Source organism: Wasmannia auropunctata, unplaced genomic scaffold (genome assembly GCF_000956235.1).
Source record: "Wasmannia auropunctata unplaced genomic scaffold, wasmannia.A_1.0 LD335828.1, whole genome shotgun sequence".
NCBI classification, from domain to species: Eukaryota; Metazoa; Arthropoda; class Insecta; order Hymenoptera; family Formicidae; genus Wasmannia; species Wasmannia auropunctata.
The window spans coordinates 3,133,041-3,155,643 of record NW_012027062.1 but is presented as its reverse complement, the minus strand read 5'-3'; the positions used below and the strand labels follow the sequence as shown (position 1 = coordinate 3,155,643).

General features: G+C 37.6%; 1 protein-coding gene and 2 long non-coding RNA genes across 5 annotated transcripts in view; 1 reads left to right on the top strand and 2 right to left on the bottom strand.

Moving 5' to 3' along the window:
• Positions 1–5,694: 5,694 nt before the first annotated feature.
• The window catches only part of LOC105455983 (circadian locomoter output cycles protein kaput-like), an 82,797-nt gene continuing 65,888 nt past the window's right edge, over positions 5,695–22,603 (bottom strand). For 2 of the 3 annotated variants that reach the window (XM_011699725.1, XM_011699723.1), the window contains 12 exons: positions 19,094–19,260; positions 18,669–18,745; positions 18,488–18,586; positions 12,571–12,937; positions 10,657–10,917; positions 10,039–10,189; positions 9,566–9,680; positions 8,311–9,433; positions 7,645–7,698; positions 7,524–7,564; positions 7,275–7,418; positions 5,695–7,156 (listed from right to left, as the gene is read on the bottom strand). In XM_011699725.1, coding sequence (XP_011698027.1) covers positions 7,064–7,156; positions 7,275–7,418; positions 7,524–7,564; positions 7,645–7,698; positions 8,311–9,433; positions 9,566–9,680; positions 10,039–10,189; positions 10,657–10,917; positions 12,571–12,937; positions 18,488–18,586; positions 18,669–18,745; positions 19,094–19,260 — 2,692 coding nt within the window. In that variant the 3' untranslated portion in view covers positions 5,695–7,063. The remainder of the gene's footprint in view (positions 7,157–7,274; positions 7,419–7,523; positions 7,565–7,644; positions 7,699–8,310; positions 9,434–9,565; positions 9,681–10,038; positions 10,190–10,656; positions 10,918–12,570; positions 12,938–18,487; positions 18,587–18,668; positions 18,746–19,093; positions 19,261–22,603) is intronic. The other variant, XM_011699724.1, reaches the window with a different exon arrangement.
• Positions 15,727–16,812, top strand: LOC105455980. Its single transcript, XR_975199.1, has 3 exons — positions 15,727–16,035; positions 16,103–16,485; positions 16,747–16,812. It is a non-coding gene; the product is annotated as an uncharacterized LOC105455980 (long non-coding RNA).
• Positions 16,194–17,467, bottom strand: LOC105455981. The gene is made up of 2 exons (XR_975200.1): positions 17,248–17,467; positions 16,194–16,783 (listed from the first exon to the last, which is right to left on the bottom strand). It is a non-coding gene; the product is annotated as an uncharacterized LOC105455981 (long non-coding RNA).

The following is a 22,603-nucleotide window of genomic DNA, read 5'->3' as shown; positions in this document are numbered from 1 at the left end:
AACACGACATTATCGAAACGCACACGGGCCTCTGCATTCGAAGTTGTATCATTATATTGCGCTGCATCGTAAAAAAAACATTTCCAGCGACTTATACAGAATATGAACCAAATTGCAAGTACAGCTTCGTTGCCGGAAATGCGAGACGATAGAAAAGTATAGGGATGAAAAGCGATATGCGTGAAATCGAGACGCGAGCAGTATCATTATCAACCGATGTGTCCTACCGCTATCGATATCCACTTTTATTCAGTTCGCTATTTCACACTGCCTTTGTCAGGACGTTGCGTACGCAGAGCGCGTGTACGATGTCCCAGTCGCACGAATTATCTATATTATCGTAGTCCATCGATCTTATCTGAATTTCTAATACCGAGATGCAGCTCACCGACGAATAGACTCTTTCGACTGGATAATCGTGTTATAATCGACTTTAAATCGTCGCGTGAGCCATTTCAACAATTTAACAAAACATTCTCTAAAATGTATTCTTCATTCACAAATCTTTAGTTATTTCGAAAGGATTTATGGATTCATAACCAGTTCTTTTTATATCATCAATACGGCATATTTCGGGATTAAAACGACGATTAATCATTATACTGTGAAATCTCGCGATTTCGTAACTGGGATCTCCTATCCGCGCGGCAGGATCTTGTCAATTTATGGATATCCTATGGATCCTCGACAATACGAGCTCTGTGCGTTGTCTTACTTGGGATTTGGTGCATGTTAGATAAGTACGGTTCACACACCTCGATTATACGGTATATTGAATAAAAATTGAGAGACAAATTACAGTGATTTCTCATTTTTGGGGGCTTTCATTTGTTACGGTACGCAAAACATTTTACACGTGCCTTTGATTCGGATCGCCTCGAAATGCCGTGCCTGTTCGATTGTTTTCTCATGCAACTGCGGTATCACCATCGCGTACAAGTCTCTACTACTTTGACGACATAAGTAATTTCCCTCAAGTCTGTTTAAGGCACATCACCGAATAGAGTAAGAGGAGTGCGCGATGGAAACGAGAGCGAGAATTTTCAATAAATTTATATTCGAACAGCTCATTAAGTAATTACTGATAGCAATTACATAAACGTATTAGAAATGTCGATTAACTAATTTTCTAATCTTATCGTAATAAAAAATTGGAGATTCATCCATCGGTGAAAGTCGTTTCGACAATTATGTATTACTGTATCTGAAGCGACTAAATCTTTACGTTTGTAAACAAATCTCGGTTCTGCAATTATTTTGCAAGTCTGTTAATTTAATAAAAAAAAAAAAGAGAAACTCGTGACATTTTGAAAATGCGGTGTGTGCTTCTTTTATAGATTTATGAGCGTAGACAAGAAGGGTCAAATATAAATCAAACGATGCTCGACATTTCCACAATATTCATATAATTTCTACATATATTTCTTCCAGAGGCAGTATTATTTACAAAAATGTTCCACCTTCTTGAAGTCTTAATAATTCAGTCTTGACACAATAACTGTACATGATCCTCCCCATCGTTATATTTCTTTATTGGTTTACAATTACATATTTTCCTCTTTTTCATGTATGCACGCATTTTCTTTTTTTTTTTCTCGCTACATATTAAATATAGAATAAGTTAGCCGAATTTATGCAAACTATACGTTAAATTGTTAATTTCTTTTATCAAAAAAGAAAAGTCTGTCCAATTGGAAAAACAATTTGTTTTTTATTTGCAACTTTCTTTGACGAGTTTTATCATGTCCCGCGCTATCAACGATTCCTGAGCCAAATAAATATCTGTACCGTTTCTAAGCGACTCGACCGTAAACATTTTTATAAATATCTGCGCGATTTTTTCGAACTCGTTCACAACATACGTATCTCCATTATTTCCGTTATTCTACGTTCTCTCTTGGCAAGAATTATCCACCTCCAAGATAAAGTAGAAAAAAAAGAGAAATAGAGAGAATACTTATAGCTGTTTCTAACTTATCTACATTATGTTATGACGTCATAAACACCAACGCGATAATTAATCGAATATTAATAAGTCTATATTTTTATATTTCAATACAATCCACTCTTTATAAAAAATTCTAAATATATTAAAATATATTCTGGACCTGCCCCTTCTGGCGAAAATGTACTACAATATAAAATAAAAAATGCTCAAACTCAACATGCAGAGCCATAATGAAATCAGCGTGAGATGAATTATTAATTAATATACATATATTGCAAAAATATCCAGGATAAAATGAAAGCTGTATGAAGGCGATGATGAAACTATACAGTAATTTGGCGGTGGATTTCCTATCGGAGTGGCTCGCAACGCGTGAATTACGTACGACGTTTCTCAATAACTTCTATCGGAATTTACATAGTGCTTAACAGCAAAAAACACTGAGATTATATATTAAATTTTTTTACAAACGGTTTCGCACATTACAATTATCGGCCGGCTGAGATTCATTCGAAATAATTTCACGTACCCATATATGGATCGTTCCGTTTGAAATAATAAAGCTAACGGGAAACGTTAACTTAATAACGTGTGAGCAATCTGCAGGAGAGGTAAGTATAAACTGTAACTGTAACTTTTGTTGTCCCATTTCGCGAAAAACGCAATTCTTTTATTGTGCACGCAGTATTCAACGAGCCATACGAGTCATCGTGAAAATTTACAGTTAATCCTCGCGTCGGTATGCCTAGTAGTTGATTAGTGTCTAGGGCATTTACAATATAGTAATAAACTCATCTTTGTCATCGGGCGAGTATCGCCCGAAGATCATCCTGCACGCATACCCTGCCCTGATAAGAGCTTCGCTGCAAACTAACATAAATTAAAAGAGGTAGAAAAGCACATTTGACTCTCGATGTAATTTATAACAGTGTCGAAAACAATGCGAGAGGGGAGACCTCTCGTCCCCAAGTAAGAATCTTCAAAATTCTCGAGTTTTTACAAAGCAATAATAACACTCGGACTGTACAATTCGTTTCTATGAAGATTCAAATGGCACCGACGCGTACCACACATTCTGCATTTAATATATGTATACATGTATGGTGGCGTATAAGAGGAAGGTACACAACCACACTTTAATCGCCTTTGCTCTCGCTCCTTATAGAAAGAAATCGAAAAGCCACTTATGTGCACAATCAGCAGAGTATAAAATATAATAACGCAATATATATATTTACAGCGGTATATAAAGTTGAACTTTATCTTAGCGTATAATGAACCGTAGAGCCGTCTGTGTTGCATTAGTATCCACTTCTTTCCAATAAATATCGAGCAGCCGTCCGTTTTTATATATATATCTCTCTTAGTTACCTTAAGATAAAGGAGTTTAGAGGATCTATCCGTTTTTCTTCTCGCAATCTCTGTTATAACAATATCTTGTAACAGGTGCTGTAATCGTAATCACATGCAAGTAATTTAGTTTTCTCCATACATGATAAAATTATGCACAACAATTCCATTCCGGAAAGATTTAGATGCCTCTACTCCATTTCGTAACAGTGAATAAATGAAGTCTTAAACGACTACAATGAACAGTGTGCCGCATAAATTGTAGTGACGCTTGGTTGCCTTCTCGTAACTTATCGTAGATAAGTATGTAGAATATTATGGCGCATACTGTAAAAATTAATAATTGTGATACTCGATTTCTTCCAATTATACTTTTTATATCAATAACACTGTTATCTTTTAAGTAATATTTTTTCATAAATAATTTCATCAAAATATTGTAAACATATAAAAAAAAAATAAAAAGAATTTCTAAAAAAGGAAGTTATCTTTACGCTGTCATATTTCTTGCTATAGAGACGAATTTCGGGGCTGTCACTTTCTCGTTCAGAAGTCTAAAGTGCGCAACAAAAATACTTATTTAAACAGGTTTTGTTTTAAATGCCCCATGTATGTCACAACCAAGCTTATATATTCAAAGCCGTATGACATGTTAATACCGGTTATCATCGGTACGACTGATGACAGTATGGAGAGTTAGTTTGAGAGAAAGAGAGAAGAGGATGAGGTACATTGAACACAGACAGTTTAAACTTGTCCTTTGTACTAGTAAGACCGCGAGAGAAACTGGGCATCAAGGGCGATGTGTTGGGCCGACTTGATGCTCACTTCACGCACGATCGTCGTAATTATGCGAATGTGAATTTCGTACATACAGGTCGATTAGATACTCCTTTTTTTTCAGCGGTGGATTTCCGCGTAAAAACGTAGGTTCTCGATGACGAGTGCTCGGCACGTGAGGATAGTCAAGCCGCTTCCGTCGTTAAAACTGACAAAGGGGAATAGGCTACTCTATAAACTTGACGTTTCCGGCATTACACGTACGTAACGATCGTAATTATGTAGAGGCCTTTTACCCGATGACTGATAATCTTGACTTCCTCGTTCGACACCAATGTAACATTAAAAACGAATTAACGAAACTTTTTACAATGAATTACATATACATGTATATATACACGGCATTTGTGTATATGTACAATGCACATATACATATATGTATATGTATATACGTTGTTACTTTGTATCTTTTACACAAGACACAAAATGAAATTCAAGTCCCATAGGTGGATGCGCGATAACAGAACGCAGAAGCAGGAAGAACTTATATATTAAGATAAATATACAACAAAACTCAAGAGCTTGAAAAATTTACATGTATTAAGCTGGTCAAAAAATTCATATGTTTCAGATTAATTCGTCCTTCTGGTATAACAATAGAAAAAAAATTTCTCTTTATCATCCTAATATACAAAAAACAGCACGTGACAAGCACGTGAACAGCACGTTGCAAGTAACAGATATACATTCTATGATGCTCGATGAATAATTCTTGTTCGAAGAAAAGAAACGCTTAGAACGCTGCCGCGATCTGAGATCAGGTGTAACATCTTTATTTACAGGACCAGCCTTTACATTACCTGTACATGTAGGATCCAAATAAATTTGTAGATCTGTTAAGTGCCAGTGCTGAATATGTTGACAAGTGTACATTCTCCGTCACTCTCTTATATTAATATCTTTTACACTTTAAACACTTTTACGATATACAATATGTTTATATTCACGCTGACCTGCATTACAAGTAATTGCCGGCAACACGATTGGCTAATATGTATTTTATTTGAATAATAGACACACATAAACGTCAACCGTGTCGACTTCCACGCAACTAATCATTAATGCGGAGGTTAATTAACGGCGAAATAAAAATATCGTTTATTAATATGTATATTTGCGTATAGTAACATGTTATTGGATGGATAGCAAGGCCAGTGAGATATAAAAGAAATCATTCAAGCAAATTATAAAAAAAAGAAACGTATTAAAACGCATACACAATAAAACCTCGTTTATGCAAATCGATTTGTTTTTATAAGCAATTTGATTAAATAATAACATAAGTCAATTCATGAGTACGATTTATACTTTATAATTATTTAATGCTTCTATGTTGCAAAATTAAAATATATTTTCGGAGGTTCTCTATTGCACTTACAAAAATTTAATCAAATTTAGAGATATATTTAGGGTTACCACATTTTTTAAGTATTATATTATATTATAAAAGTAAAATATCCTAAAAGTAAAATATCCTAAAAGTAAAAATCTTATTTGTATGAAGTAAATAATCGTGGCAACGAGGGAGAGGATGATCAAGTAAAAAATGAGATTTATTTATAATGACTAATTTTATATTTGTCATCATTTTTTAATAACACGTGACTGGACTTTCAATTCCCAAACATTACAGAACATTTAAATGTAAATGGAATTCAGGTACATGCAATTGTAAAATTGTTTCACTAAAAGTAGGATGATCTGGTCTATAGTGGCAACCCTATAGACATATCCCTAAATTTAGCACTTTGTTTTTCCATACATAAATACGCAATGATGAAATTTACACGAGACGCGACAAGTTAAAACATAAAAATTACCAAATTGTCTTTTCACATTTTCAGAGTGACATCCTTTCGTAATTATAAAAAAGATGTCAGGCGCTATGAGTATTATTAATATTTAACACCATAGGTTCGCAATTACAACCGATAGAATAGAAAGAAATATAAGTGAGACTGGTTTCATATCCATCCGATACAAATACGTAATCGCAGAGGTAGCATTCAAGAAGCTCGACCGGATTCGCGGCGAGCGAGTTAGCACGAGGAAAGTGCCGCGCGCGGCCGTGCTGTGTTAAAATCGAATGTATATATCCATATGTATGTGTATCATATATACAAGTTACACTACACCGTAAAATTTGAAAATTGCCAACTGCATAACACTCGATCGCCGCAGAGAAATCTGCCTGAGTAGCGACTGTTATTTATAATGTATCAACGTTTTAAATAACAGTATACAATGTGGTTTTGTACAATCTCTTTGCATAATCAGTTAGTGAGCGAGGCGCGCGACCTTTTACACGACAGCGCGCAATGAAGTTCTTAATCCCACTGAGTTAAGAAAAACGACAAGGAAAGAAAAAGGATCATTTATATGCGTCAATCGCTCGACTTGTACTGTACGAGTTCTTTTTTTTTCCCGGTGTCTTTCCGTTCGTTTCTTTTTCCACTCGAGGGAAAACGCGGATCGAAGCAAACACACACACATACACACACACATACACACAGACTGCTTTAGTAATAGATAAATCACTTGCGGTCAACTTAAGCAATGCCTCCTGCAATGGCTTCTCTCTTCGTGAACTGAGCGGTTTAAACACACACGGCGCCCGCACTGACGCAAATCTCCATTTGTTGCTGCACTAATAATGATTACCCAGATCTTCGTCGTGAATCTTGATGACATCGGCAATTCCGAAACAGAGAAATCTCAGAACACGACGACATCGTAACACAAATCGAGAAGTATTATGCAAATTGCGCGTATGCGAATACCGAAAGCTTTGTTCTAGTCCTTCGAGGAAAGGGATAACTTTTAGAGCTTATTTCTTATTAACGACAACAATCCCGGGATGTATCATATTAAGCTCGCGTTCTTGAAAGCGGCTTTCACGAAGTGATTTGAAGACCATCCGGTTTCTCAGATTCCGAACTTTTGCTTCGCGTTCACTTGCATTTTACAGCGGTCCTGTTGTATGGTTTTAAGCATTTGCTTCTGCATGTTGTACTCGGCCTGGAAAATAATGAACAAGAAGTAATCTCAATATATCCTTTGACTATATAAGTCATACTTATATAGTCAAAGAATATATCATGTTGATATTTATTCAGTATCAATCTGTAATATGTACCTGTAACTGTGTTAAGTTTTCCCTCTGCGCACGGAGAGCTGGGTTTTTGAGATCACGTGCCAGTACATTGATTTGGGACTCGTGCAACGCCATTCGGTCGGCTAGCTGGTAATACGTGCGACTTAACTCGTCATTGACCACTTGCTAAATATATTATGTAATTTAGCTTCCACTCGAGAATTTATCACGTTAAGCTCACATTTTAAAATTACTTTAATTTGTAATAAATCTCTATCATTCTACACTTACATTATCAGATGTCAGTTGCTGCATTTTTGCTTCGTTAAAGTCTGAAACAACATAACCCAGAATTAATTTGAATATACATACATCTCCAAAGATACTTATAAAGCATAAAGTATAAACCCACTTTCGAAACCTGCAGGTCCATTGCGTAGACCGTCAAATATCTTCATCATGAGTTCTGCGAACAAAAAGAAAATGCGTTCAAGAATAAGTTACATGTAATTGATTTGATAACGTTGCTAACTTTAATTGAGAAAAGAGAAATAAAATAAAATTTTGCTGAGGCTTATGTGTATTGAATGCAACGTACATTCAGTACAGGCATTCTGTATTATTTAAAAATGAAAAATTTTCAAATATTATATATGTGAGGGTAACATTCTAAGAATCTTTTGCTTGACCAGCAAGAGATTCTTAGAATCACTACCCCCGCATATATAAATACTTTGAAATTTTCAACGGGGAAAATATTACATTGTGATAGAAACAATTGTACTCAAAACATAAACTTTAACTTTAAATTTTAACAGGTGATAAACAAATTGCAATATTGAAAATTGTTGTCTGCATTGTGTAAATGTAGGATAGAAAACTTTCAATACAATAACGATAAATAATGTTTAAAATAAAGCTCGATCTTCGAAAGTGAAGATAGAGCAAGGGGCTTACAATCTTTTCCCATAAAAATTGTAACTATAATATAAAATCAGAAGGTTTATATCAAACTTTTCCAGAAAATCAAGATTCAAAATTCGCTATAGCATCGAAAGAAGTTACTGTTGTAATTTACCTGAATTTGCGCCCAGTTCTGAACTTAGCAACGTATCCTCCTTCAAATCCTGCAACTCGATAAACTGCTCTTCGTCGTGGTTTGTTACGCCCAGCGGCGTGGGATCTACCAATTGTTGATAGTCGGTTCCGACTTCGTGCAGACTGGAATTAGGCGACTCCGCTATCGCCAGGGATTGCGAATTGACGTCATTGTACTGACTAAACTCATCCGGGAACGCTGGATACTCGGTCGCGAAAGACCTGCATTTCAAGTAGGAAATGCGCTGCTGTTCGCTGCTCGCATTCGTCGATGCGTACACGTCGTTGGATCTCTTCTTACTTTGCATCGCCAGAAGATTCTCATCGCTACATATCCTCTTCAACGGGCCTCGATTGTGCATCTCGACGATCCCCGACGAGATGCCGGAACTATCGCTCGCGCTGTCGTCGAAGTATTGTAGTACCGTAGACTCTTGATTATCTAAACAATTGAACGTTTTCTCCTCGATACCGCTACGTTCCATCTTGATATTGCCTTCGTTCAAAGCGCTTGGTGACAACATACCTACGTTACGTTGATCCACTTTTTCCTGCCCGTTCAAGCCGTTCGCGCTTTGAGGCACGTCCAAGCATGATGTATGGCTACGAGGCATGCGGGAGCTCTTGGATCCGGACTTGCGAGCGGCAAGGATTTTCGATTGCGCAGACACGTCGGTGTTCTGGACGTTGTTATGGCTGTTGTGGGTAGCGTGCATCATTTCAAACATCGACAAAGGCTTGCCGGACGACACCGCGCTCTCCGAGTCCGATATTGGGCTTAGCTCCGCGCTATTGGAATTAATCAACTTTCCGACCGTATGTTTGGACTCCTGCTTCGGAGATACTTTGCCCTTGCCTTGGATAACGACGCAGCGATCGATTTTTTTGATGCCAATCTTGTTGGCATGCGTGGCAGCCGGGGGCATACGAGAAGAGAATATAGCGGCCTTCACGTACTGCGTGTGAGGCATCGGCGAGGGAGAGAAACGGTCCTCCGATACAGCCGGCGAGGGTAGGTCGCTGATTAGATGAGTGATAGCATCCTCGAGCTGCGACGGATCTTCGAGGCTACATCTCGGATTCGACGCCTGGGATTTTGAGGTCTAATAAACCAATTTTTTTTATCATTAAACAACCTTATTTGCTGGAAGTCTTACACGCAATGTAAAGCATGTAAGCATTGCATTAGCACTACATACATGACGTCACATATATGTATATACAGCTTGACTTACCACTTCTATCGGTGAGTTAATGTCAGAAGGCCGAATCAGACCTCTGCTACTTGCGGCCACGGTCGCAGAGAACCTGGCTTTCATCTCTTTTATTAGTCCGACGCCCTCTTCTTCCCTGCACACAAAGTTTCCTCATTGCTATATGGTGTTGAATACGCGTTGCATGATATATCCGATATATCCGTGTTTGCTTTAGCACTTGAGGAACAAAAAAAAAACAGCTTTTCTTGATGGGTTGGAGCAAGTGAAAAAGCAGGGTAAATGTAAAAATTAAAATTTTGCTTGATAAATTATCTCACGGTTTCAACAACACGCGATAAAAATAAATTTTATGTGGTGATTCTACAATAATTAAAAAAAAATTGAATCTCTTAGTGTTCATTGCTCGTTAATGTCACTTCGGATCAATAAAAAAAAATCGCCTTGTCACTTGCTCCAATCTGCCCCAAAGTGATATGCGAAATGGTACTTACGACACCAAGGTGTTGACGCAAACGAAGGATTCCACCGTTTGCGTATCCTTGTCGAATTCCAAATAACCGTGGGTCCGTAAGTAGATGAACTCACCGGTCTTCGTGAGTAGCCTGTAGCACGACGTGCCGCACGTTTCGGCACGGTCATACACTACAAAAATGCACAACAAATCATGATTAATTACGGGAGCAAAACGATATTTGATCCGTTACGTCGGTTAATTCTAAATAGATCGCTTTACATATACTTTGTTGTTATATTTAAATTGTAATTCGTTATGGAAATAGCATGCAAAACATCTTATAAGTCGTAAGTAATACTCGTAATACTCGCGTCGTAAAGCCTGAATGCATTAAAATAATATCGGCGTAATCAGTAATGCATAATATAACATTATTAATCTAACTGTTAAATATACACGGCGGCGTATAATATTAATGACTTAATCACCGGATATGATAAAAGTATACATAAATATTATTATTCGAATAATTCAGATATTTTTCTTCGAATTCCAGAGAGAAGATGGGGGAGGGGGAAGAAGAACAATACCGCGGTGACGCCGAGTATTTCAATGCAAGGTTTAGCGCTAATTACATTAAAATGCGAAGGCTTACTTTGCCGTAGGCCGATCATCGTCCACCTGAAATCATCCTTGTGCATGAAGGCGAACGCATTCAGGCCCGATACCTCCTCCGACATGTACCCGGCAACGACCGACACCCTGTGATCGCAATAAATGATACGCCCGTCGACCAGATGCCGCGTCACATACTCGTCTTTATTGGCGTCCATTATCGACAATTCGGTGATGGGCCGCTTCTTTGGCAGGGTCGCTACGCCGGCGAAAACGATGTCGTTACTGGTGCTCGTCGTCTCTGTTAGAGCCATTTCAAACGTATTATCATTAGCTAAACAATCAGCAATCGTATGAGGTAAAATCGGAGGTGAAAAGCGATTGTCCCAGGAGAGAATTAGATCACAGCAATCATAAAGATATTTAAAGAAAAAAAAAAACACAACTCAAGCAGCGATATTTAGACTTCTGTCTGAATTAGTTAAATCAGATGTAACATTCAGATTTCTATCTTGTTAAATTAAATCGACAAAAGAATGTTAAATATTCGAAACGGTCATTAGATCGTAAGTTATTGGGAAGGTGAGAGGCTTAAAATGCAAATATGTATGTAAATCATATTTTGCCTCTCCTGAGCGAGCTCTTATCGCGGCGAAAATATAATTTCAAACCAGCTTACTGAGATTATTTAATGCCGAAAAGTGGAAAGTTACGTCGGATGTTGGCTTTCCATTAAACAGATAAGGGGAGAGTGTTTCAAAATACATCAAAGAATTTGCAAACTGAAAAGAGACGCGACAGGTCTCAACATTCTATGTAATAAGGATTGGCGAGCACGGTAGAAGCCCGTCCCTCCCGTCTCTTTGAGCGGAGTCTATCTAAACGGTGCTTTTCGCCGTTCGAAACTCGTCTTAGAGATGAGCAAAAAAAAAAAAGAAGAAAAAGAAACCTACGCTAAACGCTCGCGACGCTGCGCCTACATATCTTCGTCCGCGACTGCGAAGGTTCTAAATTTAAATACAGGAGTAGCGTAAATATTTGCGATACTCGTTTCGAAACCAGCGCTACAGGTTTTCAGTCGTGTCGTGCGATAAAACAAGACCATCGATCCGAGGAGGAAGACGCGCACGAGAGACGCTCACCACGAACCGTTCGACACGGAATGCGTAATGAAGCACAATATCGCTGATTTATACGGAAGGGACGTCTGCGGTTGCCGACGCACAGCAGTGACGATAGGATTATTCGATTTGCGGTGGGAACGATCTTGTTGTTAGCCGTGCCACACGATAAAACGACGTAACCGAGACATTCGATTGTCGATTGAATCTTAACCGGATTAAACCGCCACGGAAAGTAACGTAAGCAAGATGTTCGTTCGCAATCAGTTCGTGAATCGCTATTAAACATTTCCCCTAAATCTAAATTACTTAAGTTTATCTTTCTTAGCAAACTGATTCATGAATCAATTTTCTAACTCACTGTAATTCGTTAGAATTTATAACGAGATTATCCTGTTCCTCCAATATTTCAATAAGATACTTTATACAACGACTGTTTACGATGGATAAAGTCGGAGGATGAACGTAACGTGGAACAAGATAAGAAAGTTCTGAAGTCCAGATCTGAGATTTGTATTTTGTCCAAAGCATGTCAAAATGTTACGCTTGCTGCGTAACATATTGAAAATATAATTTATGTTTTAGAATTTAGATCGTACAAACTAATTAAAACAAACTGAACTAACACACAATAAATTAAATAGAACACGAGGGAAAAATATGAACGGATGTTAAATTTATATTCTCGCTGCGTTTTTAATGTTCTTAAGACTTTTCAGATTTTTACCAAAGTTAATTTATCCGACGTATCAAATTCCATTTACGCAACGAAGCCAAATTTCAAGCTGTTAGATAATAGTTCAGTCTAACGATGTCGGAAGATTAAAACTCACCTCGTTGTCTCCCCCTGTTCCCGTTGGTGTCTGCGTTTTTGCAGGCTTCCGCGAGCCGGAGGAGACCCGAAATGTCGAAGCACTCGTACTGCGTGTGGTCGCGCCTGGAGTTGGTGCGTTGCGCCAGGCGAATCTTGAAGTTCCGTCTCTGCTCGCGGAAGCGCTTGATCCTCTCGTTCGTTCGGTGATTCGCCGTCGAGGATTCCTCGGAGGAGCTGGAATTGTTGTCGTGCGCTAACTCGGACACCTGCGCGACGCCCGACGGCGTCGACATCGGCGGCATCCCATCGGGCGTGAGATTACGCGTGAGCTCGTCATGGTCCTCGGGATAGACAAAATTGTACAGGGACTGACCCAGCAATTCGTTCTGCAAAACACAATTCCAAAGTTCAGAGAGAGTCTAATTCCAAAGTTTAGATGAAGCCACCTCGCACCGCCGGTGATGACCTTTGTTAACTCGTGACTTATATATCGATGCTGATACAGTCGCGCAACAATCGCCTAGTCCCTGTTGTATTGAGTGAAAAAATTAATTATTAGAATTATTACAGGGGAAGTCGCATGTGCGAGGAACAGTTAAACTTTAGTCTTCTTGTTTTCCGATTTATTAAACCGATCAATTTCATTTTCAGGATAAGTAATACGGTACTTTGAAACAAGAAAAATTGATGTTTCTTCCTCATAATCGACAAAATAACATGATATATCTTCATGATTTTAATATAAAAAAATATAAATACGCATCATTCATTAATTTTCGCTGTCACAGCAGAAATTATTATCAATATTTGTCTTCAAGCTAAAGTGTACCGATTGACGTATTTATATTCTATCAATTTTCCATACACATGGAGCATCTCCGTGTTCTCTGAATAGAGGTACTTCAAAGTTCCGTTCGTAAAGTCCTCAGACTCCTTCTGTGAAGAGCTCTACACACCGTCAGGCCGGATATCTTTCGCGCAGCGAATCGTGTTGCGATACGTCAACGAGGATGAGGACGACGACAAGGACGACGATGAGAACGAGGACGATGATAAAAACGAAGACGAAGACGAAGAAGAAGAAGAAGACGACGACGACGATGAAGACGAGGATGACGACGAAAACAAAGTTGAAGAAAAAGAAGATGATGACGACGACAACAACGACAACGACGATGACGACGACAACCACGACGGAGGTGCACCACGTCGGCGACGGAGCTCATTTTCGCGGCAGGCGGTTTCTCCTTGAGAACAATACAGCTTGATTGTGAGTGCCTTCTTAAAAAACGAGAGCAAACCGCAAACTGCGCTACTCGCAAACAACCCTCGTCCCGTCTGCCCTTCTTCCACCTGCTTCTCCTTCTTGTTCCTTCTCTATCGTCGCCAGTTCTGGCATCTTTTGCACAAGTGGAGCCGAAAGAGAAAGATAGAGAGAGAGAGAGAAAGAGAGAGAGAGAGAGAGAGAGAGAGAGAGAGAAGTGGTACTCGGCCGGCTTCCAAGAGCCGGTTCGTTACGGCAGAGTGGCGAATTATCGTTACGCTTGAATCTGGAGCGCCACCGGCGAACGCTGACGATCGATATAGCGCGGGGGACACACTTTTTTACATTTTATCCACGACCGTCCCACCACCGTTCGCCTCGTTGTTTTCTCGCAGAAACACGATGGAAACCTTTAGGGATTGCGGGATGAGAAGCGATAGTACACGTTCGCAGAGCTTCCACCCTTGCTGCAAACTACGGATACTCGTGAAATCCAAGCAAAAATTTAAAACGCGCGTTGAAATCTCCGGCAGGTTCTCTAATTCGGCCTGAATTTCAATTAATTTTGTTCAAACGATCGATGTCCCATCAAGCGTACGTTTATCGTAGCGGTGTATAGTGGAAGTTTCATCATTCCTGTTGTTTCGGGACCTGTCTTTGTCGTCGTGTGCGACTTCCTAAAAGATCTCGGATCCACGTAAACACGTGGACGCAACCTTGAACGCAAACAAAAGGCCGATAACCCGAAGCGGCTGGCGTTTGGAAGCACGCAGATAATATTTCCGGGAATACTCTCTCTATCGAGATTTCATGTTGTTAAGAGTTTCGATATCTCTTTAGCACCATTTTTTATCTAACACGATTACACATCTTCCACAATTCAATTTAATTCAATTTGATAAATGCATCGCAGACAAGCAACAAGTCATAATACATTAAAAAATGCGATCCATGAATGAAAGGAATGCCTATAGAATCTTATGGCTTTTCAAAGCGAAAAGATCATCGACTAGTTGAAAGAAAAGATAAAATTCCATTCGTGGAATTTATTTTAAAGAAAAGATAAAATTCCATTCGTGGAATTTATTAATAAATACAAGTGAGCGCGACAATTGTATCTTCGTGCCGTTTCGCAAAGGAATAACAATTACGCGAACATGCTTATCCGATAGCTCCTCGTAAACCGAGTCTGAAAGTGACAGCAAATTTTTTACAAAATCACATTGTAAGAAGAGAAGAGTTAGAAATTAAGCGTTATAGTTGCACGCGCGAAAATATTTATAATATCTATCCAGATATCTATATCTGTTTGTAATGTCTCTAATATCTATTTTGTCATAACTATATCACCGAGAAATATGAGCGCAGAACAACACTACGATCTGCCGAAGAGATCCGATTGGCTAGCATATGCTCCCTTTTCGCTCCTAATCTCGTAACTCCTCCTATCCTAATTGATTATATACGGCTACACCGTCGCAGGTATATTTTTCTACTCGTGATTCACCTAATATTCACTGCGTTGTCTTGAAGACCTCGAGGATCCCTCTTGCGTCACTGGTCGTAATCTAAACCTACCTTTTCTTTACTGAAAGCATTAAAATTGGCTGCTTAGTTATTCTTAGCGCTTCTATACGATCCTAGATATACACCGCAAAAGGGATTGTTTCATTAAACGCGGCTCGATGTGGCAATCCCGGAGCCCTTGCGAAATCGAGGCCCGACGAATGGAAGCTGCGTATATATACACGCGCAGAATTTTTCTGTAATAATTAAGAAAAGCTTCTTTCTTTTACGTGCATAATTAATCGTGTTATTAGCTGCTTCACATTTGAAATAACGGAATAACGGATAGGATATCAAGTTCAGGCATCGCGAGGCGCCTTCTTCGTAAATGTGAATGTCCTGAATACCGCTTAATACGTCCGGTTGTATGCTATTGACCTCCGTTGTTTCTAAATTTCGATTATCCGAAGATCCCGTGAGGGCTCACGACTCGATTCTTAGTCGATAGACCGGTTATTGACTTGGTTCTTCGCAAACTGTCCGACGAACGATGAGGTTTCACATGATCTTCCGTCAAAATTGATAACAACGTAGAAATGTATAAATAATCTCTGATAACAATAATTCGGTCATAAAATATCAAAAATTATGGATAAATATTCGGATTTCGCGGCATTCGTACATTTCACGAAAGAGAGAAGAAGAATCAAATATGTATCTATATATTTGAAAATCTATTCAAATTGTTAGAGCCTTTCTAACATTTTATTAAAATTTTCAGATACACGCGCAAGATACGTTCGCAGCTGAAATCACTTTAATCCCGTTTCTGTACTGGCAATTTTTAATCCCAAGATAAAAATACGAGATGCTTTTTGTACTGTTTATATTTTTTCTCGCATATCTGTTTAATATCTTCTCAGTGTGTTGCGCAGTTGTATATCCGCATAAGAAATATATTCAATATATTATCTCAGCTAGTTTCTTCAAGTTCGTCTCTTCGCAGCGCGCCGAGGCTGATTGTGAGTGAAATAAAAATTATTCTCTTGTTGAGGAGAGAAGCGTCACGTGCATAATTACGACGTCTCCGATAATCCGGAAAAGCTGGCACGCCGATCTCGTCGGATGGCGACGCTGCGCGTCAGGGACAAAGAGGCACAGCAGGTAGCAAAGCGAGATTCTCGTTATACATACGTCTCAATACCGTTCGCGCTAATTATTCGCATACAATACTCGCGTAATATCTGCAGCAGATATAAGTCAGCCGATCTGATTTTATCGCAAGATATAAATGCGCATTATTCCCGTAACGTTCATTACTTGATCCTTAAATCTGCCTTCGGTTAATCACACGATCCGCTTTTACGTACTGATCCCGGTGATTTACTTCGACGATTAATCTCGTCTTAAATTAATATTTCTCAGACAAGATTCCGCGTTTTGCGATACGGAGTAAATTCTTCTAACGCAAGAAATGGACATATATATATATATATATATATATAAGCACGCAGGCGGAATCACAAATAATAATTCGTTTAATAACCCATATAATTCTCCCAGATCTTATAAACAAAGTCGTATTACTACTATATGACCAGTATAATAAAGTTAAGATAATTCCGTAACATCTCAATGAATGATGTTCATTAAATCAAATTTCATTATTTACTTTGAAATTGAAAACAAGTTATATAATGTTTTTTTAATCCAAGATAATTATGTTATTGCAAAAGCTTGAAAAAGATTTTTAGACATACATTATATAAAAGACTCACATTCGTTACATTTAAAATATTTAAATGTGCTTTCCGATCATTTAGGTTTAGTTAAAGGTAAACGAAATTCCTTAACATTTTAGTTTTATGCTCCATGAATTAAAATGAATTTCTGCGGAAACATTGCCGAATCTAGCGAGAGATATACCTATATGCACGAGGTTAAAACAGTCGAATTTCCGGGAAAAGTCGCGCGTGGATCCGGTGAATAATTACCAAGCGGGATCATCGCACGCTTCATTTGTAGCGAGGTGAATTTTTCATCGCACGAGCGGACGTGCGATCCTTCCGCGAGCAATTGCGCGCGCGGGTAATTCCCACGTACAAATACGCAAAACGAGCGCGGATATTGGTGGGCGCACACGTTTCGCAGCGAGCGAAAAGGAGCAGAGGGCATAGAGCACGCCGGTTGCCATGGGAGCATATTTGCGTTGCACGCATTCATTTGATCGATAATTCCTAACTCCGCGCGCTACAGGGTAGGTCGGTGCTGCAGCTGAAGCTGCAGCTGCAGCCACGAGATCGCGATCGCTGCCATGTCGTCCCGTATACACCCTCCCTCGCCCGCTTCACTTTCTTGGCGCCGGCGCGGAAATGCTGCACACAGACGCAGATTTCAATCGCCGCAATATAAATACGTTGTGTAAAAAAGAAAGTCCGCCGTAGAAGAGATGGAGAATTCCGTGAAATGTCGATGGTGTGTAAATAGCTTCTGTTAATAGTTGCGAGGAAAACGTTTCAAACGCTCTACCTCGGACGACGATAAGCTTGACCTTATTATCGACGCATGAAAAAACGCATTAATCGTTTCGCTGTCGAGTAAACGATATTGAAAAAGTATTCGTACTGTTCTCTCGTTCGTATAACGCGCTTGCATTTTCACCTGAGGCTACTTACTTATCGTCCGAGATATCGGGGACAAATATTGAAGAGAACGCGGTCGATCGAAACAAGGATAATTCTGGCGTTCGCGATTAATCGGGTTTTCAATTGGGTGCACGGGAATAGAGAAATTTAAATCAATCGCGATATTGCGCGATATAAGCACTTCGAATAGCCAAAATATCAAGACATCAATGCGATAAGAAACGCACGATTTTCTTGGAACTAATATAATTTATTTGTAACAAAAGTCGACGCCTCTGAGATCATAAATTATTCGTTAATATCCTATACGGGATGTAAAAGCCAACCGGATGTCCTTTAACATTATAGATTCTTTTAAAACGAGTTTTTCCTCAGCGAAAAAATATCCGCAGTCTTCGTGCAATCTTCGATTAAAATAAAAAGCTTCCGGCAAAAAAAACTTCAAGGGAGAAAGCAAAATTATGTAGCCTTCGGTCATACTAATAGAAACAATTCTTTATATAATGATAAGAAAAACTCACCTGAACATGACCGAGATGTTGCTCCACTTGTCGGCTGACATAGACGATTTTTCCTGTTGCGGTGACTACGAGGAAGAAACCTTCGCTGTCAACTAGGTGCTGTTATGGTTAAAAATAAAAAAACAAGTCTAGAATGTTTGTCTCGGTCGATCTGAATTAAAGATAAGCGTTGCGTACTCACGTCGACAAAAAATTGCTCCAGATCGAATTGATCTTTGAACAACGGGGGAAGAAAGTTCATCGAGCCACTTCCGAGTGCTGTAAATAACGCACAAGAGACGCGAACATAAGTAATGCTTTTTTCACATCTGCATAATTGAAATTGGACAATAAGAACATGGACAAATAATCAACAAAAAACAGCTTAGTTATTTGTAATTTGTTTAGAGCCGTTAAAATATAACAAAATATGATGCAATACAATAAATAATAAATTAAATTCTGTAATAATAACAATAACAGAATATAATTTTGTAATAATAAAATAATTATTATAATAGAAATGATTCGCACGCGCGATATAATAAATCACAAGAATATAACGAGTCATTGAGAAAAATCTTCGTCGGAAGGTGTGAAAAAAATGTTTTGACAAAGACGACTTACTGTAACGTGTCCTCAGGAAGGCGGTAGCTAATCTCAGGATGGATATTTTGTCCATTCGCCTCGAACTCCCAGCAACGCTCGGCACGAGGGTCGCCATCGTCGATATATTTGCGTTGAGATTGTCGCGGCGTTGCTTTTCCGCCATGTTCCGCGACGCACGTGGATTGCTGTAACAAAGAACGAAAACGACAAGCGAAATTTAGCAGTGACGCTCACAAATCATTAGCATATAAAATAGAATAAATAGCTCTGCCTTTCCACTTATAGAAATACATTTTCCTATGCTAATAATGTAAATGACGTATACTTTGAATTTACATTTTCATAAATTCAGTACAATAAATTCATCGTATAAAATTTCGTATATATTAGCATCTCCAATATTTCATATGATATAAAACCGGTTTGATCATATCAAAAAGAGAATGTTATTGGTTACGATGACGGTGAATATTTTTTATGCGTAGAGTAATAATTTCTTTGTAATTAATTTAATTATTAAGTTGTGGCAAAATGTATATTATTTCTTCAACAACAATAACATACTTCTATAATAATTGCTAAAATATAAATATGAAAAACACAAATTTTAGCCTCATAATATGATAAATATAAAAAAAGAAAGATATTTATACATAAACAATCAAACCTAATTATAGTATACGTATAATTTTGTTTCCGTAATTCATCCTCCCGTTGTCGTAAAATGTGTTATTCGTATCTCACGCAGAAGTCGTAATATCTTTATTATCGTGCAACTTCCCGCAGTATACACTAAACTGATATACCATCGCGGAACCATGCACAAAAATAAGGCCAACCATGATAATAGTTAATACATGTGTGTATGTGTGTTATTTAATAAACAGTCGCGTGTATATCTTGCACGTGTGTATATTTATAGCGCTGAGTCTTTCGAAGTGCATATTACGATGTGCGTTACAAGCATATGTATATACATATATATATAAATATCAACTCTATTTTTATTACAAACTGTATAAAATATCTATAAAATATATAAAATGTACACACGTCATACAATCTAGGATATCAAATCTTGCAAGAGATTTTCAACGATAATCGTGGATATTGCATTTTCCTCGCTACTATTGCTCCATTGCACGCGATTTTCGATTGGGAAGTGGAGATACTTGTTATTTCATTTATCGTGGTTTACAAAAACGACACGTTCGTACGTTCTGAGAGAATTTCCATAGAAATGAGTATAGGACATTACTATAGTAAAGATTCTTAAAAAGATAATAAATTGAAGTGTCATCGACTGTGTGTTATTGATGTTATACATCGTAAAAGATAATTTTATATAATCAAATTAAAATTGCTATTTTCTTAACTATATATATAGTTTTACTCCACGTTGATAATTTTTTTTTTTCAATTTATAATGTTTAAAAATGAGTTAAAATGATAAAAATTTAACATTAGAATGAAAAGGTCTACGTGATTAGACAATTGTGAATCTATTTTCTTCTTGATTACGTCAGTGTTTGACAGATACTTTTTATATCCAGTTTGATTAATCATTTTTTACAAGTATTAATAACAAGTATTTTTTTTACAAGTATTACTAGTATTAATGCAATCCTCTTGATCATCGACCTAGGTTGCAGTCGTTCCAGTATTTAAATGTAAATCGAAATTAAATGCATAGCAACAAATAAATACTTATAATTTATTTCATAATAAACATTCTTAAATAAACACTACATTCACTATTAAACTCGTCGTATAGTTAAATTTAATCAATAACTGATATTTTTCGATTATCGCGCGATCTCAAAATCTAATTATATCTCTCCTGTTCCTTAACTACACTAAATTAAATTAAAATATCAATAATAAAAAATTATATAAACGTTTTTTTTACGATATACATTTACATAAATTAATTTCTTTTTTGTATGCTAATAAATAAAATAATCATTATTTTTAAAAAGTGCATTAAATATTAAACATTAAACATTTTAATATATAAATAAATATGCGCTGATATATATATACACACACACATATGTAACATATTAGATATGTTATATAAATGTGCTTAATTTTTATTTACAACAATTATTTATAATAACAATCCTTTAAACCGGATAAAATTTTTCTTTTTGTTTTCTTGATTGTATAATAATTTAACCTTTAGAAACCAGATGAATTTTTTTACTTTTTTGGAAAAAAAAATTAATATATATACTAGTAAAATAATTCCACAAAAAAGTTGAAACCAGTCTAGATCCAAAAAATCAACTTCTCAGTTTCTAAAGGTTAAATATATATGATATATGTATCTTGGGGGTATACAAATTACAAAAGGGATCAATAATTTCCTCAAATTATTCGAACAATTAATTTTGCATTGATAGATTGACACATTGATGGATCAATGTAACTTAAATATTACTTTGTGAACGCACCACTACCATGTAAAGCTTGCGTAATCGAATATTCAAGAAAGAACGACGTGACGTATATTTTGCTCCGCGCTAATTAACATATTATTAACGATGTATTACGTAATGCAGGTATAGTACACATAGTTAACCTATTTCGTCCATTATTATACCCATTCGATGCATCATAAATCAACATATCATTTTTGATAATTATTTTTATAATTAATTTCTTATAATTTGTAGAAATAAATGCACTTTCGTTGCAATGCGTGAAGTCGCAAATTTGCTTATTCGGGACAATGTTGCTTATTTATGCGTTGCATCACAAGTGTTTGGAAATGACGACCTGTTGCTCGTCTGTGCACACGTATAAAATGAACCGATGTGAGGAAATGTTTAAACCCGCGTTCGCTGCATCTTGACAGCACAACACGTACATTTATGACCCTAATCTTTTTGCTCGTACGATGGAATAGCTTACATTACAGGATCAAAGCTATCGCGGCCAAGCCCTCAATAAACCTCTTCATTATGACTGAATCGTGAAAAAGATTATAAACAAGTATGCATACAAAATTACGCGACACCTTCCACCGGTGAGTTGTGTGGTCAGAGTATATAAACCTTCAATTTTAAATCACTGCGTTGACTGATCACTTCTTTGGCATTGCGCGCATCGCATGGACATTATAATTTTATCACCTTATATTTTGAGGAGAAAGACAGTGTGGACAATCTTGGATGAACACAATCAACGAAAAATACGATAGTTGGAAATGCAGCTACATAAATATACATATAATGTTACAATGTGGCATCTAAGGAGGATCAAGCACATTGTTAAGACGCCATGCGGGGGCACATTCTCAAGCATTCAAGACAGTTATAGATCAAGGCTGACGGTGATTTCATTCGATTTACGATCTGCGTGCGTACTACGCCCGAGGTCTTCTCTCCGGAATCGCGGCGCGGTCAATTTATCTCTGCCCGTCGACTTCGGTAAATCTCTCGATCGCCCGCGAAAGTCTGTCTAATTGGTTTAACATTGGATTAATTCCGCCCGGCCGAAATATCTATCTCACGCGACCCCCCC